The 18,044-nt window shown below is 54.7% G+C and overlaps 1 protein-coding gene across 1 annotated transcript in view; it reads left to right on the forward strand.

Annotated features, from left to right (window-relative positions):
* Positions 1 to 10,619: 10,619 nt before the first annotated feature.
* CSPG4 (chondroitin sulfate proteoglycan 4) overlaps positions 10,620 to 18,044 on the forward strand; it is a 35,751-nt gene continuing 28,326 nt past the window's right edge. The window contains exon 1 of the mRNA XM_024761789.1: positions 10,620 to 10,786. Coding sequence (XP_024617557.1) covers positions 10,699 to 10,786 — 88 coding nt within the window. The 5' untranslated portion in view covers positions 10,620 to 10,698. The remainder of the gene's footprint in view (positions 10,787 to 18,044) is intronic.

Raw genomic sequence — 18,044 nt, forward strand, 5'->3', positions numbered from 1 at the left:
CAAGCCCCTCTTTCCACTTTCTCTCCCTGATGCCAGAGGCTGTGTGGAGGCTGGGAAGCAAGACAGTCCTCCTGCTTGCGCAGCTGAGGCCGTCTGGGGTACAGCCAGCTGCAGGGCTCGGCAGGCTGGAGCTGGGGATGACATCACTGCAGAACTTAGACTGTTTATTTCTTCCAGTTGCCGTGGCGCCTGAACTGTAGCGTAGAAATTCTACGCTGGCAGCTCAGCTGTGGAACCCTGAGAACTCGGCCCCCTGTCCCTGTTCCCAACCTGGCTAAGTAGCCTGAGGGTCCCCAGAACCTTGGGGCAGGAAAGAAAAATGGAGAAGTGGAGTGACAGATCCAGCTCTTCACTCCTGGTGGGTGCCCTGAGGTTTCTGAAAGAGCAGACGGGTCATGGGTGAAGGGTTCTTGCCACCTGCACAGCCCCCTGGGGTGGTCCTCTGTTCCCTGTCCCTCCCACCTATCTCCCAGGCTCTGGACACGCCCTACCTTCTATCACAGTCTGTTTTTTCTTGGGAAAGTATCAAGCCAATTATTTCACACTAAGATGTGACTGTCTGATAGCTTCCCAGGCTCCTATTCCACAGTGTCTTTAGGGATCCACGTCTAGCTCGAGGAACACTTGCCTGCTGCTGGCATTTCAGGTAGGCAATGGGGAGCAAATAAAGGAGGAGGGAGGGTGGTGCTGAGGTCTCAAGAAGCTACTTCCTGTGCCTGCTGTCAAGAACACCCCCTGTGGGGGCAGAAGTGTGAGAGAAAACACTGAGGGATAGGGAATATACCCAGCTACCATATGATTGATGGATGAGCCCCAGGGCTGAGGAAATGCTAGACACTCCTTCACCCCGAAAAAACCCAGAGGCTCAGGGGCCCTGGGGCCTGCTTGCACCTAGCAGTTCATAGCTCAGACTGAGGGTTTGATCTAGAGGGGTTTCCATCTCGGGGAACAGATGACCGCTGGCTTTAGAGAGAGTGTCTGTCACAGCCCCGGTAAACAGATAAGGAAACTGAAGACCAGAAAGGGGCAAAGACTTGCCCAAAGTTTCCCATTACCTTAGTAGCAGAGACAGAACCAGAACACAAACCCCGGAGCTCTCTTTAGATCCTAGCCTCTGATCTAATGGAAACCAAACCATGCTCTGAACTCATTCCAACCAACAGGCGCAATGAGGACTCAGAGCAGACCAGCCAGGTGTGCTGGGTGCTCCAGAAACCCCTTGTGGGGCTGAAAGGCTTGGAACAGAAGGCAGGGCTCCCCCCCTCCACCAGCGGCAGCAGATCTTTCCTGTGCCTCTCTCATAACCCGTGGGGCAGCCAAGCCTCTGATTTCTGGAGACAGAGGGCTGGGCAAGGCTGGGATTGGCCCAGCCTCAGCTGGTCTCAGGCCACAGGCAGTGCCTCTTCCTCACCTCCGTCACTGTCAGCTTTTCCTGGAGGAAGCTGCAGGCCTGCTGGGCCCAAGCCCTGATGGTCCCCTCATGCTGATAGGGGCCAGATGTGGGGCTGGGCTCTTCACCTTCCTGGGCTGGGGGGAAGGTGGTGATCTACAAGCATTTCAGACCCAGGGAGCCTTCCTGACACCCACACGAACACTGTTCCTGTCTGCCATCCTTGTGCCTGGCTCTCTTAGGGAAACCAAGCCACTCTACACCCCGGAATGTCACAAGCCACCCCACTTCTGCTCCAAAGGCTCCCTTCCCTCCAACTTTAACAGAGACTTAGCTCACCCCTGGAGACAGCCTTTGGGTAGCTTCAACACTGCTGTTCTGTCTCTCAGAGCCCAAGGTGGAGCAAGTCCCTGGTTTCCTTGGTATCCACCCAGGCAGTGTCTCCTCCCTGACAAGAGCACATCTCCCCAAGACTTCAGCATCCAGGGTGCCCCGCTTCATCTCTCAGGGGCGCCATCTGTCTTGACGTGTTGACCTGGTGGCCCTGGCTCATGGTCTGCTTCCCCAGCCCCCAACTCCTGCTATTACCCTGGTGACTTAGGCCTCCTCAGGCACCACCCACCATCCCTTGGCCTCCCAGGTCCCAGACCTCCTCATCTCCAAATGCCTCTGCTCCACTCCCTCTCAGCCACCCTCCCCAGCACATCCTGGGCTTCTCACCCTCCTCCCAGGAGCACCATTCCCTGTCCTTCCATTTCTGGCCCTGTACAGATTGCCTGCTATCACTGAGGTCCCATCGGTGACCCTGCACCTCCTCCGCATCCTTCAGACTGCCCTCCTTGTCCCACTTCTTTGCTGGTAAATTCCAGCCCTGAGTCACCGTGTCTGCCTTGCCCTCCTGTACCAGGCAGCTAAAAGCTGCTGGGGGTAGACCCATGACCCCCAGACCCTGGACTTTTGTCCATGCCGTCCAGTTGCCCATGTCCGCGCTGGTCAGCTTGCTCTCTCCCTCTCCCCAGAGATCATTCAGACATGGCTTATTCCCCTCTGTGTGCCTGGCCCTCCCTGCAGCCCCTGCTCTACCTCCTGCTCTACCTCCTGCTCACCAAGGCCAGAGGACATCAGACTGGCCTTGGACTCAAACCCTCTGTACTGCGCTGTCAGAACCAGCAGCTTCCATCTGCTGTCACCTGCTCCCACTTCCCTCCTGGGGCTTAGGAGGACCCACCAAGACCTCCTCCCATCTCCTCTGTGTCTCAAGAACATTTCACTGTCCATTGTCACCTTCTCCTTTCTTTAAAGGAGCCTCATCTGGCTCCTTGCTATCATGTTCTACGTACTCTGCATCCCTTCCATCCATTAAGAACCATCTAACACAGGGAACTATATTCAATATCCTGGGATAAATCATAGTGGAACAGAATATTTAAAAGAAGAATGTATACCTATGTATAACTGAGTCACTTTGCTGTACAGCAGAGATTGGTACAACATTGTAAATCAACTAGACTTCAATCAAAAAAATTTTTTTAATTACTGCTATCGAAAAAAATAATTTAAATGTTTTTTTAATTTAAAAAATAAGAACCATCTTCCTGGCCACGCACACCTCTCCCCAGTCCACAGACAAACTTCCCCAAAGAGGCATTTTTCCTACAGTCTCATTCTCACCTCCCTTTCACATTCTGACTCCCTGCAGGCTGGCTTCAAGCCCATCGCTGCACCTAAACTGTGACCTGCATGTGGAAGATGCTGCCAGTAGCCACCTCTCACCCTCACTGGACCAGCTTTTCAGCAGCACTGGGCCACAATGACCAGCCACTGCCTCCTTTTTGCAGGACCTCTTCCTGGTTCCAAGATGTTCTGGTCTTCCTCCCATGTTCCCATTGCCCCTTCACAAGCTTTCTTCCTGGCTCTTCTTCCTCAGCCTGACCTTTCAGTGTTGGCATATGCTCATTAATTGCAAAGGGAAAAACAGTAACTTTACAGGGAGAATCTTGGCAGGCACCACCCCAACCAAGGGATGTAAGTTAACATTATTGGGACTTCCCTGGTGGCACAGTGGTTAAGAATCCGCCTGGCAATTCAGGGGACACGGGTTCAAGCCCTGGTCCACGAAGATCCCACATGCCGTGGAGCAACTAAGCCCGTGCGCCACAACTACTGAGCCTGCGCTCTAGAGCCCGCGAGCCACAACTACTGAGCCCACGTGCCACAACTACTGAAGCCCGCACGCCTAGAGCCCATGCTCCACAACAAGAGAAGCCACCGCAATGAGAAGCCTGCGCACCACAATGAAGAGTAGCCTCCACTCGATGCAACTAGAAAAAGCCCGCACACAGCAACAAAGACCCAACACAGCCAAAAATTAATTAATTAATTAATTTTTTAAAAAGAGTTCTTTGTACATTAAAAAAAGAGAGCCACACTGGTTCAAAATAAAGAGAGAATAAAAAGGAAAAAAAATCATCAACAATGGGACAGATAGATGCTGTGTACCTCCTGAGAGGATGCACTGAGAAGGACACAGGATCACTTCTGGGGTGTTCCCGCCAAGGGTACATAACCTGAATCTAATTGCAAAGAAACCAGATAAACTCAAATCAAGATTCATGTTCCAAAATAAAATAGGTCTGTACTTGCCAAAAACGGCAATATCATGAAAGACAAAGAAACACTGAAGAGCTTTTCCAGGTTAATAGAAACTCAATGTAGTTTCTATTCAAATGCAATGTAGGAGCCAGGAGTTTCTTTTGCTATCAAGGATATTACTGGGGAAATTGGCAAAGCCAGAAAAAAACCTGTAGCTAGTTAAAAGTATTGTACCAATGTTAGTCTCCTGGTCTGGGTTCTGAAAGAGAAGGTCCTTGTTCTCAGAAAATACATATTGAAGTATTTAAGGATAAAGGAGCATTATATCTGCAACTTACTCTCAAAAAATTCTTACAGGCAAAAAATATATATATACGTAGAAAAGAATTTAAAGGTGATAAAACATTACCATTGGGAAATCTAGGTGGAGAGTATGTGAAAAATATTTGTAATGGCCTTGCTACTTTTCTCTAAGTCTGAAACTATGTTAAAATAAAAATTTTTTAAGAAAAAAAATGTTGGTGTCTCAAAGTTCAGTCCTGCAGTCTTTTGTTGATCACCTCTCATATATCACAGCAACAAAACATGATGCAAATTTGTTTAAAATTTGTTTCCTATAACCATAAATAATAAATAATTATTAAATTAAAAAAAAAAAGTTCAGTCCTGGGCCTTCCTCTCCCATTTCACCACCCTCCTCTCACTGGGAAGTATCCCCACTTGTTGCTTCAATCCCATTATCTGCACCCCAACAATTCCCGAATATATATGTCTCTGGCTCAGATCTTCTTAGGAGTTTAGACTCCCATATCTGACAGCCTGCACAGTATCACTCGAGATTCTCACAAACATCTAAAAGTCAATAAGCCCAGAGCTTTTCTCATGAGATGCTCCCTGTCCCCCATTTATCTCAATGAATGATGTTACCACCTATCCAAGCCAGAAATCTGGGCTTGTCCTGGACACCTCCCTTGTCCTTACTCCCCACGTCCAACAATCACCAAGTCATTTGGGGAGCCTGTGAGCTCCCAAAGGCAGGGCTCTGTCACTTACCCTTGTGTCTCCAGCCCCCAGCATAGTGCCCTGACATATGGTAAGTGCTTAAGAAAGGTTTGTGGAATGAATAAATGAGTTGATCCATTGATAGATCAAGGAAAACATCATTCCTCCTCATGGGAACAGAGTCTTACTTTCTGAACCCAGACACAGACCCAGTCTGGCTGACTGGACTGCAATTTACATTCGTGGAGGTCTGTTTCAGTTATCTCTTGCTGTGTAACAAATCATCCTCAAAGCCTAAGAGCTTAAAATAGCAATACACATTTATTATCACACACAGTTTCAAGAGTTTAGGGGCCAGGAGTTTAGAAGTGGCTTAGTTGGATGGATCTGGCTCCAGGTCTCTTCAGAAGTAGCAGTCAAGATGCCAGTAGGAGCTGCAGTCATCTGAAAGTGTGACTGGGACTGGCACATCCACTTCCTAGACGGCTCACTCATGTGAATGGTGGGCTGGCGCTGATCATTGACAAAAGGTCTCGGTTCCTCTCCACAGGGGCCTTCCGCAGGCTGCTTAACTGTCCTCAGGCCATGGTGGCTGGCTTCCCCCAGAGCAAGGCAGAGGCCGCCATGTCTCTTGTGACCTGACCTTGGAAATCATACTCCTTCATTTCTGCAATGCCCTATTGGCCATTGGGGTTAGCCTTATTCAATGTGTGGGCGGTGACTCCACAAGGTTGTGAATGCCCAAAGGTGAGGACCATTGACGGCCATCTTGGAGGCTGGCTACCACAGGTTTTTCACTATACAAGGACACCTAGCCAATGGGGCCAATAGGAGCTGAAATTCAAGCTGTGTGTTCTTGGGTGAAGTGGCTGAAGACAGCCCTGCCAGCTTGCTCCAGCTGCCTCTTGGTCGTCAATCTTGCCTCCCCTTCAAAGGATTCCTGGAAGACGTGCAGAGAACACAACCCTGGCCTCAACAGGTGCCCTCATCATAACCACCAGGCACTGCCCTTCATAGTTTATAAAGCCCCAGCACCTCTGTTGGAAGGCATCACCCAAGCACCATGGCGGTTCTACTGTTTACAAATGAGGGAAAAGGTGCCTGGAGGTGAAGAAACTTGCCTGAGGCCACACAGAAAAGGCTTGGCAGAACCAGGCTTCTGGCTCCTAACCCACATTCTTTTCACTGCCCTGCCCAGTCGCCAGCTCAGACCCATGTCTCCTAAAGCCCACTGAAGCCTCATTCCCAGTTCTGAGCAGGTATTTCTAACCCTCCTTTTGGGAACCCCACCCCAGCCCCCAAAGTACCTGTCCCACGTTAGACCCTGAGCAAGTATGTTCACAAATGTTCCCTCCAAACGAGGACTATTCATTCCCCCTCCCAGAGGCTCTCTCTGCAGCCAGCTGAATGTCCATTGGTGGAGCAGAGCAGAGGTAACAGCATGAACCGATATTTAGAAATAGCACAACCCCAGGAGGAGTCAGCTGCGGCCAGCTGGTCATAGCCACTGAAGCCATAGCCTTTGTGGACGTGGTGTGCAAGACGACTTCCTGTTCCCGGGAACAGAGGCTCTGAGAGGGTCCTCTACCACCCCCAGCCCCCGTCTCCCCAAGACAGCTTTCCCCTGGCCAGGGAAAGCCCTGCCACCGGCCACCCGACCACAGCCCGCAGCCAGCTCCCAAGGGCAGCAAACATAACATTTCAGCTCCTGAATTGTGCAATTGTTGGGAAGAGCTGCCCCCATCCCTCCTGATCCTGGCTGCCTGCACTTGGAGGAGCCCCACAGACGCCGCCAGCCACGAGTGGGAGCAAGACCACGCCTAGCATAGGCCCTGGCCTGGGGCCCACCACCGTGGAGCTCCTGGCCATGTGACTACAGGGCCACGGAATCGGGGCCAAAAAGCCCATGTCCCCTTGCACAGTAGTGGCCTGAGTGCTACATGCTTCATGGCAGAAGGCCACTTCCCTGAGGTTAGGACATAGCGCGAGCTGAGGCACTGTCCCATCTAGGACACAAGCACCGGCCATTTACCAGCAAGCTGGCTTTGGCCACAAGCTCCCTGGGTGGGGCCCAGGCGGTCAGGGTGCAAAACACAGAGGCATTCAGATGCCAGGCCCTGGCCAAGGGCAGGACTGAGCCACGGCCGCTGCCAGAGCAGGTACTCTTCGTCCAAGAGGCATGAGGATAAGAATGACCAGGAGGGCCTGGCCAGCACGCCTGGCTGAACTCTGCCAGCAGAGAAGCGGCAGAGTTGTCTTCCTCCTTCATCCCTGGGGTGTGGGCATCCTTCTTCAAGTGTGTTCTGAGTCTTCCTCTCCCCTATCCCAGGTACCGTGTCCAGTGATTTGCTGGGAGGAAATCTGTCCAGGGGGCCAGGAGGCATAGACTCAACTACATGTGCCCTGGGGGGCACTGGGAGAATACAGAGATCAGTACTCGAGGGAGTCTATGGAAAGGGAGGTCAGTGGTGAGAAGGAAGGCTGCGAGGGCTTCCTGGAGGAAGGTGAGCTATGGCCACAGAGGCAAGGGCAGTTGGGGATGGTCACCAGGGACACCCGGCCACGCAAGCCAGAGAAAGTCAGGCTTGAGGAAATCAGAAGGCAGAGGAAGAAGGCCTGAGGATGCTAGAGAGGCCCTGGCGGGCTCTACTCAGGATGGGGATTTGGTGGGGGCTTCAGCGGGGGCATGCCGAGGAGGCTGGGGAGAGGACAGTCGAGGAGCAGGCACTGCCTGGTCTAACAGCCTTTGCTCTGAGACAGTAAGAGGAAGTCAGGGGTCAGTTCCCAGGCAACAGGAGGCCTCAACTTTCTGCTAGTTTTCCTGGCATGAGGCTGCTCAGCACCAGTCGGGGGGTCAAGTTCTAGGCTATAGGCTGAACAAAGGCCAGGCCTATGTGCGCCGGTGCCCCAGCATCCCTTCTCCACTAGAGCCTCAGTTTTCTCATCAGTGAAAAGGGAACACTGTCCCCCAACACACACACTCCCCAGGGTTGTCAAAAAACCAGGTCAATGTTTTGTAAACTGAGAAGCCCCAGCAGAGAAGCCAGTGTGGGCTATTACTGCCATGCTGGTTGCCATTATTTTCCAGGCCTGTGTTTCTCTCCCCAGTTAGCAACCAGGCAGGGGGAGGCTGCAAGCTAATCCTGACCTGAATCTCAGCTGTGGGCGGGAATTCCGTCTGGAGGCTCCACAGACAGACCAATGACTCCTGGTAGTGGTGGGTAAATCTGTGTGGGCGGGGATCAGGGGAGGACATGGGAGAAGATGGGGAGGGGGAAGGATGGGCAGATGGGGTGGGTAGAAAGCTCCACCCACATTTTTGATTCATAAGCAAAAGTCTTCTCCTCCTTTCTTTTTTCATTTCTAAAAAGAAATCTCTTTTCCTCCAAATGTTGTCTTCTCAGCAGCCTCCACAACTCTGGGCCCACATTTCGCCAGTAATTAGCCCTTAACAAGGACCAGGTGCCTTGCTGACCTGGGGAGAAGGAAAAACAAGGGACAAGTGCAGAATCAATGGCTTTATTGCCACCGAGGCCAGCTGAGCACAGCCCCGACCCAGGCTTCCTAGGGTGAACTGGATAGGAGTTGTTGCGTTTGCCAAAATCCCCACAGAACAGCAGCAACTGGCTTCTTACTCAACCCCAGCATGCATTTATTGAGTACCTACTGTATGCAGCTGCCTCTGGAAGCTAAATGCAAACTTTGAGACACATGGAGGATGTGCAGCAGGACTACAGGGCAAGGAGGAAAAAAGACAAGCATATGTTGAGCACCTGCTGTATACCTCGGGCTGGGCACTTGAGGTACGTTAAAGGATTTAATCCTGGGACTTCCCTGGTGGCGCAGTGGTTAAGAATCCGCCTGTCAATGCAGGGGACACGGGTCCGAGCCCTGGTCCAGGAAGATCCCACATGCCGCGGAGCAACTAGGCCCGTGAGCCACAACTACTGAGCCTGCGCTCTAGAGCCTGCAAGCCACAACTACTGAGCCCACGTGCCACAACTACCGAAGCCTGCATGCCTAGAGCCCATGCTCCGCAACAAAGAAAAGCCACCGCAGTGAGAAGCCCGTGCACCGCAACAAAAGAACAGCCCCCGCTCGCCACAACTAGAGAAAGCCCACGCACAGCAACAAAGACCCAATGCAGCCAAAACTAAATAAATAAATTTATTTCTTTAAAAAAGCATTTAATCCTCACAAAGCCAATTTTACAGATGAGGAAACTGAACTACAGAGAAGTGAAGTGACTTGCTCAAGGTTGGACAGCTAAGCAGGAGAGCTGGGATTTGAACCCAGAGCCCTGGTTACCACTGTGCTGTGGTGGTAAGAGCCCTGGGCTTGGGGTCAAAGACCTGGCTCCACCTCTTTGCAGCTGTGTAGACTTGCTCAAGTCCCTTAATCTTCCTCAGCTTCAGTTTCTTCTATTGCAAAACGGGGCAAAATTTTGTTGCAAACTCTGAAGGGCTGTACCCATGGTAGGACTGTCATCAGGCAAGGGGAAGAGCTGGGGAGACAGCAAGTGGTGGGATGGGGTTGGGGGTGGGCTGAAGCAGGCAGGTGTGACAGAGAGATTCTGATGGAGGAAAGGAGGGGGAAACACTCCAGGGGTACTCTTCCACCCATTCACTGGACAGAGAAACTGAAGCCAGGCACCGCTGATGCTGGGGCTAGGCAGAGCGCAAGCAGAGCCTCTAGGTGCTGGACGCTCTGTGATAATATTGCCCTTTCTCCTGCTTGGGACAAGGCTGATATTGTTGCCTGGGAGGGAACCAAGAGGAGCAGGACCCCAGCCTGAAGCTGTTAGGCAGGTGCTAAATCCAGGGTCAGATTTCCAGGAGGCAGCCCAGGAAGCTGAAACAGCCAGATTCAGGGGTCAGGCGGCCTGGGGTTCTGGTCCCATGTGGCCAGGGACCTACTCTCCATCTGGCGGCCTTGCAAGAACCACTTCCAGCTCTGAGCCAGCTTCCTCCTCCATAAAGTGTGGGCAGGAGTGTTGTCACCCACCTTGCAGGATTAGTTAGAGGCAACTAAATGATACCAGGAAGTTGAGAATCCCTCCTGCCTTGTGGGAGACTCTAGAACATCTCTCCTTTGGAGACTGGGAAACTGAGGCCCTGTCAAGGTTGCAATGCCAGTGGGCACAGAGCGGGGTAGAACCTCAGGCTGGTGTTTCTCTGTCCAAATGGCGTCCTGAAGAGACTTCAGAGGCAAAGCAGCCCAAAAGCTGTCTGTGGGGTAGTGGGCATCTGTCCTTCCTCCTAGGCCTGGCGTGAGGACGCCCCTGCCACAACCCAGGCGAGGGCAGAGGGCAGAGAAGTGACGGGACTAGCTCAGCTCACATCTCCTCCGGGCGGAGCTCTCCGGGAGCCCTTGCGCCAGAGCCCAGGAGGTCTGGGCTCCTCTGGGATTTTGTCCCAAATCTCTAAGGTGGAGCCTGTGACTGATCGAGCTATAAGGGTCCCCTGACCCCTGACGGGGAGGAGCAGCCCGGCACGGGCCCTTTAAGAAGACTAGGGGTGGGGGGCAGACAGGACAGCCCCGGCCTGAAACCGGAGCGCGCGCGCCGGTCGGCGCCTGCCCCACCCCCGTGTTAAGTAGGCGGCGGGACGCCCGGAGCCCCAGCCCGCGCCAGTTCTCTCGACTCGAGACTCTGGCGTCCAAGCTCTGGGCTCCGAACTCCGCTCCTCGCCAGTCCCACTGCCCAGCCCGCCGCGATGCGCTCCGGCCCGCGGCTCCTGCTCTCAGCCCCCGCCCTGACCCTGGCTCTGACCTTCGCTACGTTGGTGGGACCAGCATCCACAGGTGAGTGAGGGGCCTGAGACGCCGACCTAGACTGGCAAGAGCTGTGGAGGGTTTCTTAGGTAGAGGAAAGGGACAGGAGGACCCAGAAGTGGCCCCCAGACTGGGAAACGAGGGGACTGCACTTCTGCCACCCCAGGTTGGGGTCTCTGGCAGTACCACCCCACCCCCAGGGGATGCAGGACCCCCAGCCATGGCTCTCGATCTAGGGGGTCATGTGGGCTCTGGTTATCTGAGGTTGGCCCCAGGGTGACTTCCCTAGGGTGTGGCTCTGTGCAGGACTGTTCTCTAGATCCAGTGGAGACACCCCAGTGCCGCCTGGGCTCCCTGTGCCCAGCAGGCTTTCTATGACTGAGTTGGTGCCCAAAGGATACATAGTGACAGTGAGAAGCGAGTTCCCCACCTCAGACACCCAGGCAAGGAAGGGGGAGTGCCGCAAGGCGTGAAATGGGGAGGAAGCCACCCTACCCCACCCTGTGTGGGGCCCCACAAGCACCCCAGCCTCCTGGGGCCTCCCAGCTGCGCCCCAGCTCTGCTCCTGTTCCCCTTGTTCCTGGGTGCATTTTCTGTCTGGCCTCTTCACCACCACCTTCCTCCTGGCCTCCTCCTCCCCCTCCTGTCTTCTCTGTCCTCTCTCCTCACTGAGAAGGCCTAGTTAGTGACAGACAGGACCACCCACTCTTCAGCCTCCTAGAGGCAGGGCTGGTGCCCCTCAGATATCCTGTGCCCCTCAGACAGCTCTGGGCACCCCCCTGCCACACCTCCCTGTCCCAGGCATTGGTGCTTGCTTCCAGCAGAGACTGCCGTCTGAGAGGTGCTAGGATGTAACCGTCTCTATTGCAATGCCAGAAATCCCACCATTATGGCATTCTTCCCTTAGTTAAGGCATGGTCTAGTTATGCCATAAGAACTGTGGCCTCAGGACCCATCAGTCATTACTACCCATGTATGTATGAATCAGTGCTTCAGCCTACATCTTTCGGGACCATTCCCAAGAACAACTTTGAGCAGAAGAAGGGCCTGAGTCTCCCTTACCAGGGACCTAGGCCACACCCCTCTCCCCATTAGATGGGGAAGCCAGTTAGAATGGACAGTAATCACGAGGCACCCAAAAGGGAAGTGAGTCAGGGGAGGACCCCCCAGTGGGGTGAGTCAGAGCTGGATCCCCAGGCTCCCTGTTCCTGTCCCCAGGGACCCCATCTTTCAAGGTCTCAGGGCCTGCGTTGTGGGCTGGGCCTCTAGAGGGATAGGAAGGGGGCATCTGAGCTGACTAGAGAGGTCTGCTTGCCCAGCCTCCAGCCAAGGGAGGGACTCCGGTACCCACCTCCTTGGGCTTCAACTGAGAGCCATTCTCAAATACCTTCTCAGCATCAACAGTGTGCAGACGTTGTGCTGGGCAGTCAGGAGTGCACAGAAATGCATAGGCTGGACTTGGACTCATTCAGGAGGCAGAAAAGCAAATTAAAACTCAAACAGCAATTCCGATCGTGTCTGCAAAGATCCAGATGAGGAGAATGGTGAAGAGAAATTCAGAGGCAAGCTGGGGCGGGGCAGAGGGTGATCCTTGAGCCAAGCCTTGGAGGATGGGAAGGGGGTCAGAACTCCAGGCGAGGGCTCGACGAGCAAAGGCTCTGAGGGCGTATGAGCAGAGGGAGGTTGAGATACGGAGTTCCAGCAGCCTGGCTGGAAGGTATATATATTTTGAGCACAAGCCAGGAAGAGCCGTTGGGCTGGGGCACAGAAACCTGAGATGGCAAAATGCAGTCCACAGCCTATACCCTATTGGCAGTGGGGAGCTGGCGAAGCTTTTAGAGAGGAGAGCAACATGGTGCCAGTGGGGTTTTATAATATCAAGCTGACCCCGGCCCTTAGGAGGGATTTGGAAGCGGTGAGGGGGTGGGCGAGCTAGTATCCTGTCCCCCTCACAGGCAGAGCTCCCCTCCAAGAGCCCACCTCTGTTTCCATGCCATGTCCCCCTCTGCCCCCCGTCCTGGTCTCTGCGATAGGGACAGCCCCTACCGAGGAAGGTATCACTCCCACCCCTCCTGGACACCCATAGCCCCAAAGGCCCCCAAGTCTCAGGTACCAGAGTGAGGCACACTGGGATGCTTTCCCTGCACTCATCAACATTCCAGGGCATCCAGGTCATGGGACCTGAGAGTCAAGCACCTTTGGAGACCATCTGGGGCAACCTTCCAATTGTACAGACGAGGAAACTGAGGACCCAGGGAGGAAGCAAAGTGCTGTAACCCACAGAGAAGCCCAGCTGCCCAACAAGAGCCCCTAGTCGCACTTTGTGGGAGCTCCCCGCCTGCGTGGGCGGCTAGACTTGACCCCTGTGCCAGTGTGGATGATAAGTGTCGTGTCCAGCCGCTTCTAAGCCCTGTGGGAGGCCCAGCAGAGCCACAGGCATTGGGGAGATTGGGTTTGAGCCGAGACTGGGTTTGAGCGGATGTGTTTCCAGCCAGGGGGTACAGCACAAGCAAAACTGGGAGGCCAGAGTGAGCACAGAGCATGCAGTGCCGGGGGCTCCCGCACCTCCTCCCTGCCTGGCATAGCTGACTTTGAAAGGCAGAGGGTGAGGGGCTCACGTGGGACTCAGGCGGGAGTAGCTGGCCGAGAGGGTTCCTGTGTAATCTGGGTGAGGGCTCTGAACCGATGGGGGTGTCTTAGAGAGCAGGGCTGAGGTGGGGACGGGGGAGCCTCAGGTGCAAGGAATTGAACCAGGGTAGATTCTGTTGCCTCTAAGGATGGTCTGGGGGAACGAGTGGTGCTGGAGACAGCCTCTCAGCCTTGTGTGTGTCTGTGTGTCTGTGTGTGTACGTACACTACCCCAGCCCTCTAGAGCAGTGCAGGGGCCAGGGCCCTAGGCCCAGCGCCACCCACCCCCGGACTCTGAAAAAGCTGTTCCAGACCAAGTGTAACTGAGCCCCGCTCCCAACATCCACCCGCCCGCCCAGCCAGGACAACAAGAGCCTGTCAGTGCTGCCCGCCTGGGGGGCCCGAGGAGGGGGCTGCGCCAGGTGGGCCAGGCGGCTGATGAAGGGCCGGAGGGGAGTGGGGTGTGAGGAACTGGGCGTGCTGCCAAGGAGGGGGTGGGCAGGGGAGGGGGAGTTGGAAATAGCCCTGACTACACACTCACTGGCGCACACAGATGTGAGCCCGCTCAACCGTGCACAGAACCAGCGGTGCTCGCAGACCTGGGCTGGGTGGGGCCTTCAGGCAAGGAGGTGAGGACAAGATGGGGGCAGGGGGTGCTGAGCTGCGCTGGGGCTCCTATTCAGTGCCAAGAGCAAATAAACAAGGGGGCCTTTGGGTCTGGGACTTGAGCCTGTTCCCTTCCAGGTCCCTCCGCTCCTTTACCGCCTTGCCGCCAACTCCTGGCCCCATCCAGCTCCCCTTTTGCCTCCAACATGCCCCTGACCCAGCGTGGGTCCAGTCCTGTAGAGCCTTCCAGAGTTACGACTCCTCCTCCAGGTGCAGGCTTAGGGTGTGTTTCAGAAGTATTGTATTACTATTATTACTGAGTGTGTATGAGTAATTTTTGAATGAACCGAATTTGTATGAACAGTTTTGTACTTGGATTCTCCCTGGGGTAGGGGCTCCTGGCTCTCTGCTTCTCAGGAGGGCCCGTAACTCCAAACAGGGGAGAGGATGGAGCTCCCTTACAACAGAGTTCCTACCTCCCGAGACACCCTGTGGGGGGCACTAACCATGTCATCCTGCAGCTTCACAGCAGCCCTATAAGTCAAGAAACATTCCCCATTTTACAGATGAGGAAACTGAGGCTCTGAGAACGAGAAGGACTGGCCTCAGGTCCCTCTTTGGGTACACAGGCCATGGTGTTCTCACTCACCCCAACAACAGCCGCCTTTCAGGATCAGGCCAGGTGGGCAGCCACCGACCAGTGGACTCAGGCCCCCCAGCAGAGGAGAAAGACAGGTCCTCAGGAGAGAGACAGGTCCCTGAGGACCCCAGATCTCTGTTCCCATCTCTGCAGACCCCTCCAGCAAGTGACCCCTACCTTTCCAAACCCTCCCCACTTCCTCACAGCATAAGCAGACCTTCTCCAAGGAAGCCCACCACTCCTCCACCGACAGCTGGGGTGGCAAATGAAGCCCCATCTGTCTCAGATGTAGGGTAGTGGCTCTGGGGCTGCCGTCAAGGTGGCTTGGTGGCATGGCTCACTCATCTTCTGGACATTCCTTCTGTTGACCATTCCTTCCTCCCACTCAGCTCCTGCCCACGCCCATGCCGCTCCCTGCCTGCAGAAGAGCCAGCCCTGCCCGCTCTGACGTGCATTAGCCAGGCCTCCCGCCACTGCTCATGCTAAACCATTTCAGTGTGTGTGTCTCTTGCGGTTTAAGTGTCCTGGTGGGTCAGTAAGGCAGCCTCCCCTCCCAGACCTCACTGCAGAGACTCCCCAGCCCAGGCCAGCCCCCCATGGTTCATAGGGAAACCAGGGCCCAGAGAGGGACAGCTATTTTCTCAGAGTCACACAGCAAATCCTTAGCAGGGTAGGGGGTAGACCTCTCTGCTGTTTGTCCTTGTACCCTGGTTTGGGTGTGGCCTTCCCCACAGGACCAGCAGCTCCCAGAGGGCAGACCTCCCATCTACTTTTCTCTGAGGTCTCCACTATCTTGCTGCACCCAGGACTGGGCCCACAAGGGGCATAGAGATCACTGAGCCAACCAGGGGTTTTCAGACTGTGTCCAAGGTGCTCTGGGGCCTTACATTCCCATATCTGGGAATACGGGATGCTGGCACCACCCCGATCCATGCATAGCAGTCTCACGAACATGTGTTTACAGATCGGTGTTTTACGTAAGATACAGTTTTGATAAAGTGTTCTGTGGCTTAAAAGAAAGGCTTAAAAAAAAAAAAAAAAAAAAAAAGAAAGGCTTGAAAACCAATTAATTGCTTTGAGTTAAAACATACTGAGAGCAGGGGAGAGTCAGGTCACATACAAGAAAGGACTTCCTGGCTTTCAAAGAATACAGATCAAGATTGATATCAATGGCCCCTGGAAGGTGTCCTTCCCCAGGTGGAGCAAAGTCTGGGGACTTGAAGGCAGGGAGCAGAATGTAGTCCCAGCTTCCTCCCAGCCAGCCCTGGGGACCTGGCCTCTCCTGCCCCAGCATCCCATTCCTGTCCCTCTCGGAACCAAACGGGACACTCCTGAGTATCCAGGTAGACAGCAGCCTCATGGTGCCACCTGCCTGCAGGCCCAAAGACACCATGGCTGTGGCTGGGCCCTCTCTCCCCCCAGTAGATCAGCCTCCACATTCAAGGTGATGCTGTGTCCCACAGGCTGGCTGATGAACAAGACCATCAGATAATAATCCATAATCCCTGGCACCCTTCCACCTTTGCCCAAGCTGTTCCTTGCAACGGCTCTTTTTTTTTTCTCTCCATCCTTCAAGGTCCAGCTCCAGCATCACCACCCCTGGGAGGCTTTTCCAACCATTGATTATTCAGGCCTACAGCCTGGTCTGCCCCCCTTCTGGCTGCCCTCCATCTCCGTGAGATTACAGGCCTTTCTCCCCCTACCTTCATCTGGCCCCTGCCCCTGTTCTGTGACCTCCATCAGCGTGACACCCAGTAGGTTTACGTGCATGTGTGTGCAGACACACACTTGCAAACACACACACACACATAGTGTTCTCAGAAGCCTGGCTCAGGGCCTAGCGAAGAGAGTGTCCATCCCGGAGCCAGAAGCCTGGGGGAAGCCCCCAACTCAGGACACACAGCCCCCAGCCCCACCACCATGCCGGGGCCTCTAGCCTGCGCCATCCTTCTCTCTGGGAAGATGGAGAGGGGGTGGAGGAAAGGAGACCAACTTCCGTTCCCACCTAAGAGAAGCCCCCACCCCCGCATTCAGCTATAAATATCAGTGGGCCCAGGATGCTGATTCCCACGACACCAGCCCTCCCTGCCCCTTCCCTTGTGTGCACTGACTGGGGCAAGTCCAGCTCTCCTACAGCTGGAGGCCAGCCAGGCAGGCCTCCAGCCCAGACAAACACACACACACACACACACACACACTTCTCACCGTGGTGAGGGCAGGAACGAATCACCCTTTTTGGGCGTCTTGGAGCAGCTAAGAGTCAGCTTCCCTCCCGCCCCTCAGTCCTGACTCAGGCCCCACCTCTCCCTCCTCTGAGTCCTCAGCTCCTGGAACCTCTCCAGGGCTGGGGGAGACCGGAGGCCAGGCTCATGGTGGTGAAGAACTGGTGTTAGAGAGCTTAGAATTTAATTCCAGCCTCAATACCGGTGACCTGGCCTTTCTGAGCCTCAGTTTTCTCCTCTCTGAAATGGGATAAATAATTCCTGCCTCCTTTGTGTGTTGGGGATTAAAGCCCTTTGCCTGGAGTAAATGCTCAGTAGGTGCCTGGTCCTGAGGTTGCTGTTATCCTGTTTTTCCCATCTTCTTCTGGAGTGGGGCAGGCCCAGCAATGGTGGCGGGGGACGGGTTGGGGGTGGTTCCTGCTTAGGAATCTTTGAGAAAGTTGCCAAAACAGGGGATTGGAGAGGGTCTGTGTGGGACGAAGTGACACGGAAAGGGGGAGGCAGGCTCCCAGGGGACCTGTCAAGCCAGCCTCTGCCCGCCAGCCCAGGACCCTTCAGAAAGGGGGGTGGGGATGGGTCCTGCATCTGACTGACTCACTGGGCTGAGGTCCACACACCTCTCCTGTGTGAGGAGAAGCAGGACAGCCCCTTGCAGCCCCACCCCAAGGCCTAACGGTCCCTTGGATGGAGATGGTTGAGCCAGGACGTAGCACAATCAATCTGTTGAACGAATGACCAAATGAAACTCAGACCCTGTCCCAAGAGCGGATGGGTGGGGACGGAGAGAAGGAGCAGGCCTCGGGACCTTTTATAGGATGGGGAGCCTAGAAGCCTGTCTTTTCCCTGCTCTCTGCCCACCCTTCAGGGGCCCCTCTGGAGGTAGGGGCTGGAGGCCAGGGCCCAGTGATGTGAGACGGCTCCCATGAAGCTCCCTGGGGCTATTACCACCACTCATTAAGCAGTAGTGGCTGCACCATGAGGAGCAGGATCCAGAATGAAGGACTGAGGGATTCTGTCTCTCCTGGGCTGCTTGGACCCATCAGGGGTATTGGTGACGCCTGAGTCCATGTACGCGTAAGATCAGAGTCGGTGGAGGAGAGGGGAAGTGAGTCTCGGGAAATGGCTACAGAGTGGGGTGAGCAGTCTTGGGGAGTGCCAACTGGAGGGACACTCTGGATAAAAAGCCTGGGCC

This window comes from Neophocaena asiaeorientalis, unplaced genomic scaffold, assembly GCF_003031525.2.
Source record: "Neophocaena asiaeorientalis asiaeorientalis breed wild unplaced genomic scaffold, Neophocaena_asiaeorientalis_V1.1 scaffold54, whole genome shotgun sequence".
Classification (NCBI taxonomy): Eukaryota; Metazoa; Chordata; class Mammalia; order Artiodactyla; family Phocoenidae; genus Neophocaena; species Neophocaena asiaeorientalis.